The sequence below is a fragment of the Mytilus californianus genome, unplaced genomic scaffold (genome assembly GCF_021869535.1).
Source record: "Mytilus californianus isolate M0D057914Y unplaced genomic scaffold, xbMytCali1.0.p SCAF_9, whole genome shotgun sequence".
Taxonomy (NCBI): domain Eukaryota; kingdom Metazoa; phylum Mollusca; class Bivalvia; order Mytilida; family Mytilidae; genus Mytilus; species Mytilus californianus.
The window spans coordinates 46260603-46283030 of NW_026262745.1; the positions used below are offsets into that span (position 1 = coordinate 46260603).

Consider the following 22428-nt stretch of genomic DNA (forward strand, 5'->3'; position numbering starts at 1 on the left):
AGTGTCATTTGAGAAATGTAGTGCCATTTGATCTAAATCTTAAAAAAAACATGTCCTAAACAAACCCATGTAGTGTATACTACAATGAGGGGAATATTTTAGAGCAATCTGTTGAATAATGGAACAAAAAGGAATTGAATAAAAACTTGCCAAACACAGAATGATCATAATAAAAAAACCAAATAACTAAAAACTTTCATAACATGAAAATTTGGAAGCCAAAACTCTGTGATTATGAACACTGCTAGATTTTCCCTTAATTCTACTATAATCTCATAATATGAAAAAGATGCTAACTATGTTTGATCACCAAGCTGTACATTAATGATTATATATTTAACCGCTTCAATTTATTTACATTTTATTTTAAAGATTCGGGGACTGACAGAGAGGAAAAAAAATTGAAAGGACCAAACTCTTGTCATCACCATGATTTTGCATAAAATATTCCAAAATCTTTATGTTTTCAGAGAAAAAGTTCTATTTTTTTCAAAACAATATCTTCCATAATTGAATGAAAAAGATTTTGAAAAAGTTGCCTGTTAATTAGATATAAATTTCTCAAACTGTCAATTATCAAACAGAAGTATGGTGGGCAGGTTTAAATAGAAAATTTAGCATCAGCAGTAATATATCTACAAAACACGTATTTAGGCAATATTAAGACACTATTAAGGAACTAAGGTTCCAACTTCCTGAGGCAAAATTGACCCAAGATGAATTTGGCTATTTTTTCTAAGTCCCCTTTGGTCATATAGCTACTTAGGTTTCTAAATTTTTATACATCCATGGCTTTCAAATGTTCAGAAAAGCGCCTCAGATGCAGAAAATTTATAAATAATAAAGTATGGAGATGTGGTATGATTGCCAATGAGACAACTATCCACCAAAGTTCAAATGAAGTGGATGTAAGTAATTATAGGCAATCGTACGACCTTTACCCATGAGTATTTGTTTTTTTATTTAAGACTTATGAATGTTTTTGGTCTATTATCCTTAAGGTAATCAAAGAAAATGCCTCTGCCAGAAACAATACCAGTCGAAGTATTTGTCATGTTTGTTGCTAGTTCAAAAATATTCTACAAAATGTTACAATGGCAACTGACACTTTGCTCCCTATTATAGCTCAAAACACACATGATATCAGCACTTATACATAATCAAATAAAGCATTAAACTAACATATCAACAGTTGTTATTATGTACCATCAGTTTATTATTTTTATCAGTCCTCTTCCATAACATAAATAGTCTTTTCTGGCACCCTTTTACATCCTGTTGTCGAAAAAAGTTGTTCTTCTTCAGGAGAATACTGTAATTGTTCTTCAATCTCTCGCACTTTTTCATCCTTAATATCCTCACAATTTTTGTAATATTTCTTGAGCAATAAATAGTCTTTAATACACTGACGGATATGCTTCCTTTCTAATGGTAGGAATGGAATATAGGCGGTAATCACATGGTGTATTAATACATCACTGTGATACAAACTACCTGAAAGTAAACATTTTACAATTTATAACTTCTTTGGGAATATTTTTAAATAAAAGCTTTACTTTTAAAACTTTACTATATATAAATTCCTTGGAAATAGTTCGATTAATAGCGTTACTTCTTAAAACTGAACATCATTTACTCATACTAACTGAAACAATAATATGTGTTTGCTTTTAAATAATTGAAAATATTGAATGTATTTATCTTTTTAAACTTAACTGGAGCTCCTGAGATCCCCATACGTCTTTGGCGGAGATGATGTTGCTCAGTCTTTAGTTTTCTATGTTAGTGTTTTGTGGACTTGATTATCTTTTCGTCGTCTGACGTTTTTGGCCATGGAGTTTACTTCGACTTATGAGTCTTGAATGAAGGACAGTATAAAAGCTTCTCTGCTTTTGGTTCTTTATATGGCTGTAGTTATTTCTGGCATGAATAGAAGCGCCACATCCTTTCTTTTCCATTGTATGAAATTATTAAACTCAGGAGGTGTATCACCCCTTTGAAAAACAATATTTCTATATAAAAATATGGAGCTGTGGTATGATTGCAAATGAGACAACTATCCACCAGAGTTCAAATGAAATGGATGTAAGCAATTATAGGCAACCATACGGCCTTCAACAATGAGAAAAAGCCCATACCGTTTAGTCAGCTATAAAATGCCCCAACATGAAAAATATAAGACAATTCAAACGAGAAAACTAACGGCCTAATTTATAACAAAACGATTTACAAAAAATAAATATGTTAAACATCAACCACCGAACTACAGGCTCCTGAATTGGGACATGCACATACAGAATGTAGCGGTGTTAAACATGTTCGTGAACGCTCAATCCTCCCCATAACCTGGGACAGTGGTGTAACAGCACAACATAAAAACAAACTGTAAAAATCAGTAGCAATTGGCTCAACTCAAAAGATGGGTACGAGGCACAAAAACAACTAACAACAATAGAAAGAAAGCAACGAAATAAGAGTACTCGCAGTTACTAAAAGCTAGTTCAAAGCAAATTACAACTTATAAATAAATGATGTTCTCTCAGACTCAAGTATTCATCAGTACACATCCAACGGATTAAGTGTAAAGACGTCATTTCCAGTCTGAGAAACGCATGAATTTAAAGGTTTTTTTTTTTATAAAAGTAGGAAGGTATACTGCCCAAAACAGACACTTGTCTTAATTGAGACAGAAGATCGATAAATATCGCCGGGCACTTCGGCTTTCACAACAAAGAAAAACAGCCTAGAGTGCTAAACGTGTCGTTAAACACAACAATCGATCAAGCAATCAATCTAAACTGATCTCATTCATGAGGATATGCATTGAATGCAACTTAGTTATCTAACTTGTGTAAAACACACATGTCTCATCAAAACAAATATGACATTACAAAGATAGTCTGTTTCCATGAACCATTCTCATTTTACATATACCAGTCACATGCTTATATCAGAAGGTTAGGCAAGCTCAACAACAGGTCTGCATTAAATATAATCATATGTGTAATTATGGCTGACCATAAGTTTACAGAGGATGTGGGGGTCAAAATAGAAAAGTTTACGAATATTTAAAGTTGAAATATTTTAAATCATTTCATTAGCATAATTGTCTGTCAAAAAGGCTAGGAAATTGTCTTCAAAAATGTCACATGGTATGATTGTGTCAACCTCCACATCGAAACAGTGTTCCTCTCATAGTCTTTTAGCACCAAGGTAATGTGATGTTATATTGCTTGAAAGAGATGATATGTTGCATGAATGTGATGCTATTTGAAATGATTTTCTTAGATGTGATGCTATAATTTCTAGAAACAAGATGGTATTTCAAAATTTCCTGTTTACCAATCAAATTTGTGGGGAGAACGCTGATTTAAATAACTAGTATCTCCGAAACCAAGCATAATGCAGATCTAAACGATATCTGTTTAAACAAGTTTTACTTTATTTTTTTTTACTAAATTAAACATTTTGACTTACTTTCTTTTGTATTAAAAGCTGAGGTTGTAATTAACTTTTTCATATCCTTTAGTTCTATTGAATCTCTTTCTTTCCCTTCATGCCAGAAATTTAATGTTTGCTGTTGTATATCTCTTCCCGCTGTATTACTTTAGAAAAAACAAGCAATATTTAAATACAATACTGTATGTAAAAAGAAACATATATATAGAGACAACATCCCTTTTGTTCTTTGACATCAAATCTATATAATACAACACTTGCTAATTTTCGTTGGGATTTGGTTTGTTCAATTTTTTGCCATGATGTTGTCTTTGACATTTTGATTGCACCTTTCGTTATTTTCTAGTTTCCCTTTTATCCAAATGTATTTTAATTAATATAGTATAATATTGGTGTCATATAGTTAAATCTGTTGACAGGTCCAATTCTTTGCTACTTGAAGCATTTAATATGTCCAGTACAATAGCAAAAGAAAAAAAACTCCTAGGTTGGATGTGTGAACGCATTATCTAAATATTGAAACATGGCATTTCTATCTAAAAATCCAAAAAAGTTAAAAAATTAATTATATTATTAATAAATTATTTGTTAACATATGGAAAAATAATTTATTCGGTGATAAAGGAAAGTCTTTGCACTCTGGAAACAAGTTAAGAACATATAAAACATTTGAAAATGACTTTGTTTTTGAACCCTATCTTCTCGTTGGTAATAGGAAACAAAGGCAGTTATTAACAAAATTAAGAATCAATGACCACCCACTTGAAATTGAAAAAGGTAGGTACTTGATCCAAAAAGCTACCAACTGCATATGTAAAATATGTAAAACAGATGAAGAGGGTGAGCTCCACATCTTATGCAAAGGTTATTGTGTAGACCAAGATAACTATTTAAATGAGTTTTATAGTGATTAAGATAATAACACAACGTTGACTGCTGTACCCCAATTTTTGACATTTTTACTTATTATGTCTGTTTGTTTTGCTCATACATTGTTTTCAATGTAATGGACAAATTCGCGACTGTCATACAAGTTAGCTAGCTATAAAACCAGGTCTAATCCACATTTTGTATACATAAGGAAATGCCTGTACCAAGTCAAGAATTTGACAGTTGTTTTCCATTCGTTTGATGTGTTTGAGCTTTTGATTTTGCCATTTGTTAAGGGACTTTCCGTTTTGAGTTTTCCTTGGAGTTCGGTATTTTTGTTATTTTACTTTTTAGAAAAAGAATTTAAAAAATTTAAAAACTTGTCAGATAGAAATAAATTCATTTGGCTTATGTCATCAGGGATACATCTGTTATTATAAATATATACCTTACTCTATCGAAATTATATAAAAAGAGATGAATTGATGATGAGAGACTTTTAAAACTCTTCGGAAAAGTCATCACTGCTAGTGGTGTCTCTATTTGGGAAAAAGCAGATAATCAAATAAAAATTAATCCCACTAAATGTCATTTAGTGTGTCTTTTAGTGTGTCTGAAGCTGATTTTGATAATAAAAAGTCACTTAAATTAAAATGTTGAAGATTAAGGTTTAAAATATTAACATTTAAAATAAGTGATTAAATTTCAAACATGTCCCCCCATCCATTGAAATAAAAATTTGACACATCTTTGTGTCACGATTTGATGTAATTTGGATGGTATGATGCAAATGTTGAAATCAAAATGGCAATACTTAAAAATTAAACTATGCAAAACATTCAAAGTCTATGAGCCTTGACTGAAGGTTCAGGGCAAAATAACCTCCATTGAAACAAGAATTGGTAATGATAATACAACTGCATACCAAACAGCAGACTCTTCATAAATGGTTCCCTTTAAACTGACCTTAACAAAAACTTTAACATTTAATATATGCAAAATTTCAAAACTATGAACTATGTTGAGAGGCTGTGCCATATATTTTCCATGGAAATGTGTCGTAAATGCTAATACAACTGCAAACCAAATATCATTGACTCACCATTAGTGGTTTATCTTAAACTGACATAATTACAAGCTAATACGTTGTTGATGCCGTCGCCGAGTCCGCTGGAAACAGCATGACTTAGTCTCGCTTTTTCGACTTATTAAAAAAAGATTCGAACAAAAATTATTCAGACGTGATAAAAAGAATACATTGCATTTTTTTTAGATTGATATGAACATTATTTCAAATGGATGTGACCCTTAAAAAGATGAGACCAGCCAGTCAAATGGGATATAAATTTACTGTGCAAATATACATTTATTTGGATTTAATGAAAAATACTACAAAGTGCAAATTATTACATTAAAGTTATCAAACAGTAATTGGTGAGTAACTTTTCTGATGTTTTATGCTTTTTATGAGATTGATCACTCAGAAGATGTTTTACTTATTTTGTTGAAAGTTGCTTTACACAAATACACAAACATTTGCTTGTATTGATCTAAAACAAACTTTAAAAATATTTAATATAAGATAAAAAATTTAGACTTTTTAGCACTGTATGTTGATATCCCAAATTGGTTATTACTCTTAATATATCCCATTTTGGTGAAAAGTCCCTATCTTGTTTAACTATTTTGCGCAGCATACCAGTATTTTAATCAACGATTAGTTTTTGGCATACTTATAAAATCCGTCCTTTTTTCACGAAATAAAATTACCATACAGTCTAAATCCTTTCTTAAATTGACCGTTTGAAAATTTAGAAATTATTACGAAACTAAGGTTTCCACTGCCTCCGGCAAAAAGTTGTTTTCATTTTTACAGCACTGGGTCGATACCGCTGCTGGTGCACGTTCGGTCCCCGAGGGTATCATCAGCGCAGTAGTCAGTACTTCGGAAATGACATGATTTATAACAAACCTTTCTTAAATCGTCCGTTAAACGTTTAGAAATTATTAAGAAACTAAGGTTTCAACTCTCGTAGGCAAAGTTGACCTTAGATGGATTTGGATAATATTTTTTTGTCCGTTTTGGTTATATAGCTCTTCAACTGTTTCGGTTCTTATCGATCGTTGGCTTTCAAATTTCGGCTTAGAGCATTTCTGATGAAGGTAATTCCAGAAAAGCGTTTCGGACGCATGAAATTTATAAAGAGTTGTATTCATTTTTAAATGTTAAATATAAAAAACATGTACACCTAAGTGGTGATGTAGGGCTTATGATCGATTGATTGAGGTTGTTTGTGTTTAAAGCCACTTTCGATTTAAGCACTTTTGGCTGTTTCTGGTCACAAGTTTTTAATGGTGGAGAAAAGAAGTGTGCCCGTAGAGAAGCAACAATCTTAGGCAAGGAAACTGGCAATCTTATTCAACTATGATTGGAGACGAACACATCTTGCCACAAGCGGTGTTCGCACTCACTTACGATGACCTACATTTGTTCACAATATTGTGCTTTCCTCTTTGGGTCATAATTGTCTCATTCGGAATCATACCTCATCTCCTTATTTTTCATATTGAAACGCTATCGATAAATCAATTACTACGAACATAAAAAGTTTATCTGGCTCTGTATCATTCAAACTATCACCTTAAGAAAATGAAGATAGCTTTCCTATAGTTTATACCACTATGATTATCATAATAATTCAAGTACGGTATTATAGTATCGATCAGATCTGGTGGCATCTTATCTATCTCATCAAATATAAACATAGATCTCTCACAGTTCTTCACACTTGTCTCCATAAGTTTTCTCAGGTAATCCTTAAAAAAATAAGAATGAAGTGTGAGTGTGAAATTACTTACAAGTACATTATGTATTATCATTAAAAACATGTACAAAGGGCTAAACAGCTTGAATCATATTTTACACTAATAGATGTAACGTGAGGGTACCGAAATGGCATCCGTTTGACAGTTTTTTCACCTTACTTTATTTAAGAAACAGACAAAAGCTTCCATTATGTGTTTTTTTCATATGTATCCATTTATCATAAAGCTTTATAAGTTTAATTTTGAATCCCTACTAAATCATAGAAAAATGGGTTTGAACTGACCTCAAAACGATTCTGTAATTAGGAGTAGCTTTAGTTTTAGTTTGAACATATATATTTTATAAGCAAGATAGCGAAAGGGATTGGACACAAATTATAACAACATTAGAGTTGTCCTCTCCCAAAACAAATATACACAGAATTCATAATATTAGTTCTGGATATTTGTGTTCTTCTGATAAAAGATTGTACAGAATACAAAATTTCAACATTTTTCTCAACTGTAAGGACTCCATCGCCAACCAATAGAACCTCGATTGATTGAACACAACTTTCTAATTTAAAAAAAACAGTATATATCTTGTTTCGCGGGGTCTGCGGAACCATGTGTCTCGTCTGCGATTGCTGATGTCAATGTAAAATTGTAATGTGAGTATATTTATCAGTAAAATACAGAATATTGAAAAAAAATCAAACTACTTTTTTTTTAGATGCTTTTTCTTGCTCTTGAAGATTAGTTTCTGTCAAAGTTTCATAACAATTCATGAAGGTTTACTTTATAATGTCAAAAAAAAATTAATCACAGACTGTCTGTAAATGCTAATTGTACTAAATAAGTCAATCTATCAGAAAAATACTGAGACGTCGCAAGATGCTGGTGTTATTTTGAAAAAAAAACGTGCTCTACCTATTCTAAAACATGTTTCGGTATCAATACAAGAGAGTAAATTGGTGCAAGCACCAAATGTTTGGGCCGGAAGTAAGGATGTTTTTGCTGTAAAAAAGTGCAAAATGCTTATATAAACCAATCTAATTAAAATTAAATCTCCGCACTTGCTCCTCGTTATTTATATGTCCCACGCGCGACAAATAAACAACGAGGAGCAAGTGCGGAGATTTAATTTTAATTAGATTGTATATAAACAATCTGTATATTGAGTTGACTTGAATCCTCAATTGCCAGAACTGTTCCAATCCAATTAGTTATGATAATGCTATAAAATATTACTAAATTGTGCAGTTGATGAAATCGAATATCATTTAAGTGCAGTTGATGAATGGAATATCATTTAATTCATTTTCAAGTCTTGATTTTGAATCTCGTGACTATCAAAGTTGCATCTACTGACAAAATATTTGTATTCCTCATCTCAGATATAGACTTAACGCAGCCTTTCACCTAATTTTTTCATCAATGAATTTTATGTCAAGATGACTTATTTTTTAGGACCCTCCTGACTATAAAAGATGCATCTGCTGACAAAATATTATTTCTCCACGAGTTGTATCTCAGATATGGACTCTAACGCAAACTTTAATCAGTCACTCATATATGAAATGTAGGTCAAGATGACCTTATTTTTATCAGGACCCCTTGGTTATTCAAGACGCATCTATGAACAAAATATCATGAACTATGACTTATACTTCCACAGATAGATGGACTTAAACTGTGTGACGGACAGATGAAACACTATATCCCTTCCCCAACTTCGTTTGACAAAAGATATAAAAATCTTAAGCCAAACAAATGTAAAATTATTCCTCTCAGTAAAGGTTGAGAAATCCTCGACAAAATGTTGTCATTTCTATTCGGTTTTGGTGAAATTTTAAAGTATCAACAAACAGACATAACAATATGGATGTAGCTTTGTATGATATTTAACAATAAATTCTGCTCAAACCGATGCGAGGGGTCAACTGGAACTTATTACCAGTTATGAGGAATATTTCTTATTGTTGAATGCCTCATGGTGACTTGAAGATGAATGACAACAATAAAAACGTTCAATTTTTTGGATTTTACCATGTATTGATAATAATATTGTCTCATGTACATTAACTCCATATCCCTTCATATTTTCATTGTGTATAGTACGACAGACTAAAACACTGCTTACATACTACAACTAAAAATCAGAAAGCTTCAGACAGTATAGCAAATTATTCTCTTCGTAACAGCTGAGAAATCCTTGACAAAATGTTTTCATTTCTGTTGGGTTGCAGTAAAATTGCAAAGTATTATCAAACACCAAGAGGATATTTGAGAGGAACGTCTCGAAAATTTTCGATCATTTATACAGGTAGTTATCTATGTCTTTGATACGGTCCCTCTGTGGATAGGCTACCACGTGACATTTTATATTTCAACAATCAAAGTTCATTTGTAGATTGGAAAGTATAACAATAAAGACTAGGTTGCAGTAAAAAAATCATTTATATGTTTAGAACCTATTTGCCTTTCGACAAAACATATGTTTTAATAATGTGAATGTTTATTAAATATCAAGTATAATGAAAACGCAATTATATACTTCATGCTTTGAGACGGTCCCTGTACGCGTTGTGTGTGTAGTATCTAATATAGCGTCACGTTATGCATTGTGACTATAAACCTGGGAATAGTTTATTGATATATAATGTCCCAGAATAAACTGATTATTTCTGAACGTTTATCATTTAATATTTTGTATTTCAAACATAGCATGGGAAAATGTCGGAACTGGGAAGGCATGATGAAAATTAAGAAAACGATATTTCTGTTAAAAATATTTATCTTAGGTCGGAAACACAGTGGTCGGAAAGCAGAAAGATAATCAAACAAAAGGATTTTTCTGCTAAAATATCTATATTTAATTAAAAGATACTACCAGACTAAGAGAATATTCTATTAAGTTTAAACTGAGACTGAATTTATTCTTAATAGAATATGATTAAAATAGTCATATATACGTGCATTATGTCTCACAGGTTTGAACAGTCATTACATTTATGAAAATTATATGCAACGTATAAGCACCAATGAGCAGGGATGCGTACCCAAGGTAGCTAAATATATAAATTTTAAACAGTCGTGAATGAAAAAATATGAAGATATGATAGATAAAATAAATGCATCCAGTTTATAAAGCAAACTGAGTGCTTAAATTTATAATGCGATTGGTTTGTGCAATTTGCATTAGACATGCGGTTTGTAGAAACTGGGATTTGCAAAAGGGTTATGAAAAAATGATGTACACTCCCAAGTAATAAATTAAATAATCGAGCCTTAAAATGTATATTCAAATAGTAGCTGAACAACTATCCAACATTGCTTTCAAATGACTTGTGCAAAAATCTACTCATAATTACATATTTTCAATAAAGGTGTTTTAACATCATCATTATCTTATTCTATTCACAGTCAATTATTTCAATTCAAAAGCAAACAATTTTCAGCAACAATTTTTTGGTGATCGACCAGTCAGCGGTCTTGGGTTCATGTATTGCTTTTCTTCTATCTTTTTTTTTGAAAGAAAGCTGGATTGGACTGATGATAATCTCCGAGAAAAACGAATGGCTTGAACTTTGACATTTCTGTGTGTTTGTGAAAAACCAGCGAAACATGGAAACATGTTACCTATAAAAACTCCCGAGATCGTTTACGTTGAAAGTAAAGATATCTTTATTATGATTTTTTTTCTTAGTGATGAAAATTGTATATATAATAATCAAAATAGAATATAAAATATAACAATTTTGAGAAAAAAAACTCAAACTATAAATCATTTCGGTGGCGGATCCCGGAGGGAAAGGGGGGGGGGGGGGGGGGGGGGGGGGGTTCCGGGGGTCGGACCCCCCCCCCCTTTTGACGATCAATGCATTTGAATGGGGACATATAGTTGGAACCCCCCCCCCCCCACCCTTTAATCCTGGGTTGGGAACCCCGTTTAAAAATGGCTGGATCCGCCCCTGCATTTCCCATGTTCCACGACGAGTTGTTGTAAGATTATGGTACCTTGTTTACATATCTAAAAATAACCCGGTTTGGGAATTTATGCAAATATGAGTCACGCATTCTATGCATAAAAAAACAATGAACATTCATTGTTATAAATATATTTAAGTTTTTTTTTGGCATCTTCTTCTTTTATAAAAAATAATAAAAATGTATTTATTTCAATTACCTTAAATCTCCAATTATGCATATACAGAAAATAATATAGATCCGCAGATAATCATGTAGCAATTAATCTCAAACCCATTGGACCGGCTTAGTGCTGGCCCATAATAAAAATGTACTGCTAGCATGCGATATATCAAAAGAAAGCTTATTTCATTCTTTTCCTTTAAATATTACAAGCCTCATGCAGTGCGATGATAAATTAATTAGAAATAATAGTCCAAAGCTCGAAAACTTTTAATTTGTGTCCTGTCCCGCGTTACATTTTGCATGTTGCTGTTCGACATAAAACGGGAGTAGCGGATTCTTTTTTCTTCAATATTTGTTTATTTTGCTCCCCGTTCATAGACGTCATAACACCTTCATAACGCAGTATTCGATTTCCATTCAAAAGCGGTTGTAGTAGAAAAATATAGGAATCAGATGACTTATGAAGTGGGTCTCATTGGGGTCTAAGCGTGACCCGGGATTGCCGATTTTTTGTAAGCGTGACACGTGAAAGTCAGATTATTGTGCCGTGAAAACGGGAAATGAAGTCTAGCGGGACACGGGAAATTACAAAAAAATGAGAATTGCTTACGTACATAGTGTAAGCGGGATACGTGAATCTGACAAAACAATAAGCGGGATCCGGGATCAGACCCCCCCTCCCCCCACCCGGGGGCCAATGAGACCCCCCATGAAGTGTGTCCCGTATCAGTTAATGTCGTGAAATTTAACGTTGTATCAGATTTAAAGATAAAATTGCTATTCAAAAAATTAACGCAAGTATAATGTATTTACACCACAAAAATGTACATTTACTGCACTTTTTCTCACTATGAAAATTCAAACGAAACTCGTGTCACAAAATTTGTAAGAAAAATATATAGATGTCCAAAGAATTGTCCCCTTCACACAAAATGTACGTTGATGCATTACATGTGTATTCTAAGTGCCAGAAAACTTGCATTCAACAAGGTTTATGATTCAAATTTGCACAAGATTTGAAAAGTACGAATGCTCAAGTAAGTATTGCATGGTACATGTATGTTGATAGTGCTCTACAGAATAAAAAAGATATCTATAAAAAGTTGTGTCCGATCAAATGTCCCCGGGCTCATTTGTAACGTTTTGAACGTCGAGACACGTGAATACTATTAAACTAGTATACATAACGCACTGGTGTTAATACAAATATATGACTTACAAAAAACTTCCTTAGTTCCGGAAAATTAAAGCAATGACTCCACTTGTAAGACCAATTTCATGTTTTACATGTCATGTATGTGTCGAAACAACCGCGGAGTGTGTTTAAATCAATAACAGTTTGTATAATTTGTTTGCATACGATGGGAAGGCCGGTACACAATGAAGCTGATCCGGAAGATGAACAAATAGGAGTAGCAGTTTCATCGTTGAAATCCCGAGCGTCCGTCAGTTCTTTGGTTTCCGTGTTTACTGATGAGTTTGCCTGAAATGCAAACTTGTAACAAATAAAAATGCCATTATACCTGCTGCATCTGTTGCTTTTATATGTTCCGAAATTAAAGCAAACAATGACATTTTTTTACAAGAATCATAACGTTTATACACTTTAAAAGTCTCAATGATTACATGTAGATCATAACCAAAAGCCTGTTAAAAAACTCAACATAATTCAAATATTATACAACTACTTTCTTTAGAGAAAGAAACGTAAACACATGTCCTCCAGAAAATCAAAATATGTTCTTAACGTTACTAAAAAATAAAACGGCGTAAGCGTGTTACGGTAAGTGACATTAACATCTTGCTTTGTCTCACTGAAAATGAAAAAAAAAATATTTTCAAAAGTTTGCTTCAGACATTATCTCTTAATCATAAAAAAAAGCTTCTGCCAAGTTTCATAAAATGCTAGAGTGGGTGGCGCATATTCGCCATGGACACATTTTCGCCGTTTTGCTATTTTTCTGTAAATTTCGTGTGCCTTTACCCAAAACTTGCCTAAATTGATGCTAAAAGCTGTTTGTTATGTTCGAACTGTTGATATTTCTCTTTACCCCATTTCCAATGTTATTCGCACATATATAGAAATACGCAGGTGTTTTTGAACGATTTTGGCAATTATGCAAGATTTATATGTCACGCATGCGCAGTCATAAAGTAAATATTTGTTAGAAAAATCGTATAGGAATGATCTCTCAAGCTAATTCATGTAATTGCAAACAATTGTTTTTATAAATATACAAGGATAATGAGGATGGTCATATCATACATTGCGGCGAAAATGTGTCCCCCATGGTACAAGAACAACTTGATTTCCTCTTGAGTTTCGTTCATTTTTAAAACATTTAACCAATGTTTTGAAGAAAATTCCTTTATCGAACATTTTTTTCAAATAGTAAACTTTCTGAGACCTACATAAAAAGTTTCAAACATTCGAATGTAGGTCGGATGTAGGTGGAAATGAACGAATTTTGTGGCGAATATGCGTCACTCACTCTATAAAGGTTTGACAAAGAAATTGATGTGTAACACCGACCGTGCGAGGGATGTATATCCAGTCAAGGTCGTTAAACACTTCCAGTAGATGTGTAACAAACTTTAACTCAAAACTGTATTTATTTGTTAACTGTAAAAAAACTAAGTCCATTTATTAGTAAAATGCGGAAAAATGAAAATAAATATCTTCAAAATTGTACTGGGTATTGTCTTTTGGCCATAAACAAGTTTCTGTCCAAATTTTATGAAAGTCCATGAAGATTTGACAAAGTTATTGATGATTGAAAAAACTTTAACCTCAGACTTAATCTAAATGTTAACTGCAAAAAAAAAAAAAAAAGTCCATCTGTCAGTAAAAAACGGAAAAATGAAAATAAATATTTTCAAAATTTTGCTCTGGATACTGTATTTTGGTCATAAACAAGCTTCTGTCCAAATTTCATAAAATTCAATAAAGGTTTGACAAAGTAACTGAAATCTAATAAAACTTTAACCACAGACTGAACCTAAATGTTGACGCCGCCGACGGAATATAGGATCGCGATGTCTCGCTTTCAGGACATAAATGTCGCATGCTCGACAAAAATAAGTTACAGTTACCTTTCACTAATCTGTAAGATTAATAGCAACAAAAAGACATATTTAGTACCAAGTAAAATATGTAAATGTACAACAGAAGAATTATGTTTTAGTTTAAAGAACTAGAGGCTCTCAAGAGCCTGTGTCGCTCACCTGATTCTACTTTGGTTTTGGAAATCATGTAAAAATAGATTAAAATCATAACAGATACCCTAATAATGAGTGAGGCCAAATTTGGTTTAATATTGGTCCTGTAATTTAATAAAAAAATCCTGGTGGCCATCTTGAACAGTAAATCGGCAACAAAGTAGCAACACTTAATCAGCACCTCATAAGAAACATTTATGCCATGTTTTGGTTTCATTCCATTCAGTGCACCTCTAGAAGAAGCATTTGTATGTATTTCCCATATGGTCTTATGTTAAAGGAAGTCCCCCCATTGGAGGCCATCATGGATGAAGGATCAGCTTCAAAGTAACAAAACTTAGTCAGCACCTCATAAGGAACATTCATGCCATGTTTGGTTTCAATCCATTCAGTATGTGGTTCTCTAAAAGAAGATATTTGTATGTATTGTCCATAGGGTCCTTTGTTAAACATTGTCCCCATCTGGCAGCCATCCTGGATGAAGGATCAGCTTCAAACTAACAACACCTGGTCAGCACCTCAAAAGGAACATGCATGCCATGTTTGTTTTCATTCCATTCAATGGTTCTCTAAAAGAAAACATTTGTACGTATTTCTCATAGGGTCCTATGTTAAACTAAGTCCTCCGCTGGTGGCCATCTTAGATTATGGATTGGCTTCATAGTAACAACACTTGGTCAGCACCTCATAAGGAACATTCATGCCATGTTTGGTTTCATTGCATTCAGTGGTTCTCTAAAAGAAGACATTTGTATGTATTTCCCATAGGCTCCTATGTTAAACTAAGTCCCCCGCTGGCGTGCATCTTGGATGATGGATCGGCTTCAAAGTAACAACACTCGGTCAGCACCTCATAAGGAACATTCATGCCATGTTTGGTTTCATTCCATTCAATGGTTCTCTAAAAGAAGACATTTGTATGTATTTCTCATTGGGGTCCCATGTTAAACTAAGTCCCCTGCTGGCAGCCATCTTGGATTATGGATCGGCTTTAAAGTAACAACACTCGGTCAGCACCTCATAAGAAACATTCATGCCATGTTTGGTTTCATTCCATTCAGTGGTTCTCTAAAAGAAGACATTTGTTTGTATTTCCCATAGGGTCCAATGTTAAACTAAGTCCCCTGCTGGCGGCCATCTTGGATTATGGATCGGCTTCATAGTAACAACACTTGGTCAGCACCTCATAAGGAACATTCATGCCATGTTTGGTTTCATTCCATTCAGTGGTTCTCTAAAAGAAGACATTTGTATGTATTTCCCTTAGGGTCCCATGTTAAACTAAGTCCCCAGCTGGCGGCCATCTTGGATTATGGATCGGCTTCAAAGTAACAACACTCGGTCAGCACCTCATAAGGAACATTCATACCATGTTTGGTTTCATTCCATTCAGTGGTTCTCTAAAAGAAGACATTTGTATGTATTTCCCATAGGGTCCTATGTTAAACTAAGTCCCCCGCTGGCGGCCATCTTGGATGATGGATCCGCTACAAAGTAACAATACTTGGTCAGCACCTCATAAGGAACATGCATGCCATGTTTGGTTTCATTCCATTCAGTGGTTCTCTAGAAGAAGTTCAAAATGTAAAAAGTTTACGCCGACGCCGGACGACGCCCGACGGACGCCAAGTGATGAGAAAAGCTCACTTGGCCCTTCGGGCCAGGTGAGCTAAAAATTCATACCGTTTGCTGTTATTAAAATGCATAGGAAAATTTATGATGAATTATCAAAGTGCAAATCAAATTTACATGTAACAAATTTACCTGATATTGCTTTATGTCATTCTTGTGAGGAAAATGGATGGTTGCTGAAAGGAAGTGAACAAATTTACTTTTCATTCCTTTTTGGTATATACTCTCGGCAATGATAGAACTTATGTAACTCTTTCCGGTGCCTGTTCCTCCATGCATTGCTAACAATACTGCCTTAGAAGGATCTTTGTCGGTCATATGGACCTTTATGTAACGTTTGACAGCTTTTAAAACAATATGTTGACCGTATACCTTATCTTGTAAACGGTTGAATAGTCCTGAAACTGTAAAATGACAGACATGTTTAGAAACGAACTAGGACATTGACAACTGTTAATGTAATAATAAATGTCGGAGTTAACATAAATTTCGTTGTTATTGATTCACGCAATTCTCCAAACAAAACAGTGTTAATCAAGTTTTGAATTTACCTTGGAGTGTCAGCTCGGTATTTTTGTTGTCCTTTTTTTTTTAAGGTAGCGAGATCATTGACCATAACTGCTAAAGAGGATCATGAATTTATTTTTTAATTGATTAAAAGTGTGAAGCCATTGGTCATTCAAAAGTTATTTTAGATTTCAAATTTATTTCTTAAAAGTGTGATTATTGGTTAAAACGGTTTAGTCCATGTTTCATGTAAATGTGTTAATTTGATAGCACTGGGTCCTCACAGGAGCTCCAGAATTGTTTCATTTATTTTTCATTTCTTAACCTTTGCTCTATTTGTAGCAATGGAACAACCATGCCTTGAAAACGGGCTTATTGGACAAACTTTAAGAGTAGATTAACAACATGACCGTTCTTGTTTGGTCCAAAGTTGCCTTACTGACACAGTGATGTCAAAGGACGGAGAATGAGTGATGGTGATAGTCCCATCCTTTGGATTAGGCAGCTATAATGCACCATACTCTTATATATTCCGCCGTCAATACCATAAAAGATTTATTTTGTATACAAAAATTATACATAAGGGTTTAAAACAGTTAATGTATCCATCTGAACAAAATCAATGTTCTACAAATATCAATGGAGTAAAATGCGTTCATACAACCTTATTTTGACATCTCAGAAAATGTCAAGAATCTATAAAGTGATTCCGTTTGTATTGATTACCGAATTGGAAAACAACCTATGTTTTGGGTAATCTATTTTTGTATTGTTTCACATACTTGACATTTTTAAAATATTTTGTGGCAGTTTTGATGTATTGATTGTAAATTACGGGATATATCTGTAAATATACACCATTTGCATTGATTTACCATTTGAATTTTCGGGAATCCACGTTTCGGGACAACAATCTCCCTGAAACCAGCATATACGTGGCAATATCCATATTGCGTCAACATTTACAGTAGATGTGGCGATTGCAATAAAACAAAACCATTTTAGACACATGCTTCGGCTTTGTCGGAGCTACATTATATGTAACGTCCTTTCATTACAGCGATGATGCACAAAAACAATGATATACTGGTTGTTGTCACTAATTTCAACATTTTTTACAGTTTCGTTTTGATCATTATGATAAAGACAGTGTTTACATTTTTTGTCCTTGACGTCAATACTCCCGTTTCAACAAGAGCATCGAGTACCCAGACGCATATAAAAATAAAGCGTCTGGTTAAATTTACCTGGTGGAAATATTTTTAAAGGTGACGTAACTATTCTTTTAAATATAGCAGCAAATCTATAAACGTGTTTTCCGTTTTCCCCAAAATAGAAAATGCAGTAAACATAACGTATTTTATACTGCAATGTTAAAAGCCTCTCGCTTCGATTTTTAAAATAGCTCAGGAACCTTGATTTTTGCAACGACAGTCATTATGTTTCGTTTAAATGGTGTATATTGTTGTGTATATTTATTTTCTGTCCCCGCAACCTGTCTATCACTTAAATTAAAGTTAAAACAGACATTTTTTTCAAAATTCCCTATCATTTCAATATAATTTCCGTGACCCGTATCCGATTTCTTCAGTATAATATTCAAATAAGCAAAGTGGCGTTGATTTCTGGATATGGGTTAAACATGTTTTGTGAGATCTCAACCCTCCCCCTATACCTGTAGCCAATGTAGAATAAAGAAACACATAGCAATACGCACAGTAAAACTCAGTTCAAAAGAAGTCCGAGTCCGATGTCAGAATAGGTAACAAAAAAAACTAAGCAAAACGACAATGATACATATTAAATGAACAAAGGACTACTAGCAGTTAGTGACATGCCAGATCCAGACCTCAATTAAACTGATACCCATTTTTCGGTAGTTTAATGAGCTAAATGTGCGTCAGGTGGTCACTATATTTCAAACAAATTAATTTTAGATTACAATTCTTATAGATTAAAGTTTTAAGCGTACATTTATGGAAACAGAATAATTTACCAAAACCAGATTCCTTCAGCAAAGTTTAATCCTGTAGTTCCTGCATAAAGTTTTTGACAAATATGAAAAGGCTTGAAACTAAGGTTTTTATCTCTGGGAGCACTTCTATGTTGAATCATAGACCGTTTTTTGCTAATCCTCTAGATATAGCTTATTGATTTTTATTTAAAAAAAAACGTCGCTGAAGACGAATGAATAGTTGCACGGTGACGAAATTAAGAAAATTTCTATTTGAATGATCTAATTTGTGAGGAAATACTTTGAAATATTTTAGAAATTGCAGATTTCACATCATTCTTCTTTTGTATAAACATGTGTCATTCAAGATTTTGATATCGACGGAAAGATAAACAATGTAGATTTTAATTTTTTTTGGTTTTCCATTGAAATAGAAAAATCATTTAAACTTAATATTCAACTTTGAGAAATAAATTACAAAGTAGTTTTATGTCGAGTAAATCAAAGGTAACATGTTAATAACCAAATATCAATCATCCATTATTATTGAAGTCAATAATAGTCCAGTGCGTTGTCTCATAAAGTAGCTACAGTAGTATATTATGTACCGCAATAGTTGGGCAAGATGATTGGCTGGAAAGACGACTTGGATGAGGGGATATCAATTAAACTCAACCTCTATGTCTCATTGTTTGCTGATCATCACAGCAAAAGAAGAAGCACAAGAAAACTGGAGTAATAACCTTGTAAATGAATTAAACCACTCTAAAAACTCAAGACGTTTAGAACATATATAAAAAATGACCAGAAAAATAGAAGATAATTCAGTATTACCACTGATAGCTGAAAACCAAGATCCTTTCTTCGATAATCAGGGCAAAGTAGAAATCCTGCAGAAGGTTTTTTTTTTGGATGGCAGTCATCTTAGGGCCGACTCCTTTGATAACGACTCCTTTGAAGAAATTAACAAAGAGTATATCAACATACTTATTAAATAACCAGTACAAAGAAGAAATAGGATCACAGCAGGAAAGAGAGGGGCCTAACAGAGAAATCAGCAAAGAAGAAGTTGAGATTGCTGTATATCGCCTACGGACTGGGACAGCTCCAGGGCCAGACCAACAATTTGCTGAATTCTTTAAAAATGCAGGTGAAAATTTCATAGAAGCTATGGTGGTTATGATGAACATCATAATGAAAAAAGGTGAAATTCCAACGGAATGGAAAAATGCAGATGTAAAGTTCCTGAGAAAGCCTGGAAAAACAAGCTACTATTCCACCTCTTCCTACAAACCAATTAGTCTTACATGCATTATATGCAAAGTAATGGAAAGAGTAATCTTAGAACGTATAGTTGCATATATTGAGGGACACAGACTGATTGATTTAAATCAAGAAGGGTTCAGAAAAAATCATTTAATAACAAATGCCCTACTTAGACTGGTTCAAATAATAGCTGATGCTTTGAAGAGGAATGAATCAGTTTGGCTTGGCCAGTAGATTTGGAAAAGGCATATGATTCAATATGGCGTGAGGGATTGATGGTAAAACTGCATCTAACACAAAAAACTCTGACTGTCAACTCGTTAAACTTCAAATACAGCCCAACACCCAAACTACTTGGCGTAACGTTGGATGAAAAAATCAAATTTGACATGCACACGGATATAGTGCAGAAGAGAGCAAACAATGCATTAAATGTAATACGAGAAATAAACGGCCTAGAAAAAATCGCAAGAACAAAACTACTTCAAATTTATAACAGCATGGTAAGATCTATTATTGAATATGCGTGCCCAGTTTGGCAGATAACAGCAATGGAAAATATGAAAAAACAGGAAGCTATACAAAGAAAAGGATTAACATTTTGCCTTGGGTTACTAGGAACAGCAGGTAGAGAAGCAATGGAAGCAGAGGCCAATATGCAACCAATCGACCTTCGAATGGAAGAAATCTGAGTCCGAGAAATAGCAAAAATTCAATCAAAAACATAGCCGAACCAATCAAACAACAGATGGTGGAGTATCTTACCAACAATGATACATATGAACGACATGAATCTCAATTTGGTAAGGGTATAAATCAAGCCATTGACATGCTAAAAGCGACAAAAGTAGATATAAAACTTATAGAGCCAGAGTTTACCCACAAGGCAGGAGCAGATTTTATGCTGATGAGAGCACCAAAGTCATTGGACCGATTAGGAAGCTCGAAAAACAGAACCGCAGAACAAACTGTCTAAGGCAAACAAATTGTACAAGAACTGAAAGGAGAAAGATCAGATTCAACAGTTATTGCATTTACAGATGGCTCGTGTCAGGGAAATCCAGGACCATGTGGAGCAAGAGCAGTAATATATACTGAGAACCACCAAGGAACCAGCTTAAAAAGACCAGTAGCTAGAAGAGGCTCCATACTCTTAGCTGAACTAGTAGCTATCCTTATGGTTTTGGAACACTGCATTTACACACTTAAAGAACAGTTCACTGAGGTTAAGATCCTATCAGATAGCCAGACAGCTGTTGGCATCCTGACTCTCAACTGGAAGTCAACTAACTACATTGACACTATCACAGACAATAAAGAAAGCATTGGGACCCTCCTGAGAGGCATATACAAACTATCCTATCTTGGATCCTAGACCATGCTAATATAGCCTGGAACGAGCTAGCGGACCAGTTAGCAAAAGATGCAGCACAGGAGGCCTCAAGTCTAAATGACCAGTACAACGTCATAACAATGTCAGATGTGAGAAGTGCAGTTAGGATGTCAACAAAACTTAAATGGCAAAATAGATGGACTAGAAGTGAAACTGAGAGACTACTACACGAATTAGTACCTATTGTTGGTAAGGCCCATCTACTTGATTATCCAAATCCAGTTATAGGAAGAATCATGTAAGAATTTAGAACAGGCTACAATAGATTAAATAAATACTTGCCATCAGATAGGCCAATCCCTCACGCCATACTGCGAATGTGGTGAAGAAGACAGCACAGAGCACTTCCTACTCAATTGTATGAGATACCATCAGGAAAGAGAAGAAATGAAAAGACAGTTGGAGATACAAAACATTCCAATAGATATTCATACCCTACTAGCACCAGCAAAGAAAGAGACATACGAGAGAACAGCGGATATTATAGGAGAATATTTAAAGAGTTCAATGCGATTCAAGATACACTTAGCCCTGAAGAATCCCGATCCTGCGCCTAAACAAATTGACCTAAGTACAGTGTGACGTTACTCGGAGAAACTATAGTACTAAGATGAAACAAGCAAACACAAAGAGACCAGTTGTGTCAACATATATATTGATCTTAGGATCAGGATCACAGTTGTCAATCTACTTGAATTGCTAATAATATTCAAACGTTATACAAGTTACCAAAATATCGAGTAAATTGACATAACAAATGAGAACATACTTGAATAAACAACTCTAAATATATCAACTATTTTTTCGGTTAATTTGTGCACATGGACATGTACGTGTAAAATGTTTTGAGAGATTTATGTGAGTGCGTCTAGATTTTAGTGGCTTTCATGGCTATATCCTGGCTTGAAAGGCCAGATTGAAGGAATTGCCCAACTTTGTTTCCTGAAAAATGAAAGGCCAACGTAGATACAAACATCATGTTTTAAGGAGGGATAAATAATACTTTGTAAAAAATACCTACTTCGATTCAAACAAAAAATTTTGAAACATTCCAGCAACGCCTGTATATGGAGTATATATCTGCCAGTGGATACGATATTCAAAAGAATGCATTTCCTGTCATGATTTCCTTGATAGATTGTTGCTGCTATTGAGGGAGCTATTACAC

The 22428-nt window shown here is 33.8% G+C and overlaps 2 protein-coding genes across 2 annotated transcripts in view; both read right to left on the reverse strand.

Annotated features, from left to right (window-relative positions):
- Positions 1-22428, reverse strand: part of LOC127714332 (torsin-1A-like) — a 237850-nt gene that overhangs the window by 191544 nt on the left and 23878 nt on the right. The window lies entirely within an intron of this gene.
- On the reverse strand, positions 997-17837 carry LOC127714333 (torsin-1A-like). Its single transcript, XM_052220396.1, has 5 exons — positions 17523-17837; positions 16273-16544; positions 6971-7146; positions 3478-3605; positions 997-1494 (listed from the first exon to the last, which is right to left on the reverse strand). The coding sequence occupies exons 1-5, from the start codon at positions 17656-17658 to the stop codon at positions 1226-1228; spliced, it is 981 nt and encodes a 326-aa protein (XP_052076356.1). The 5' UTR covers positions 17659-17837; the 3' UTR covers positions 997-1225.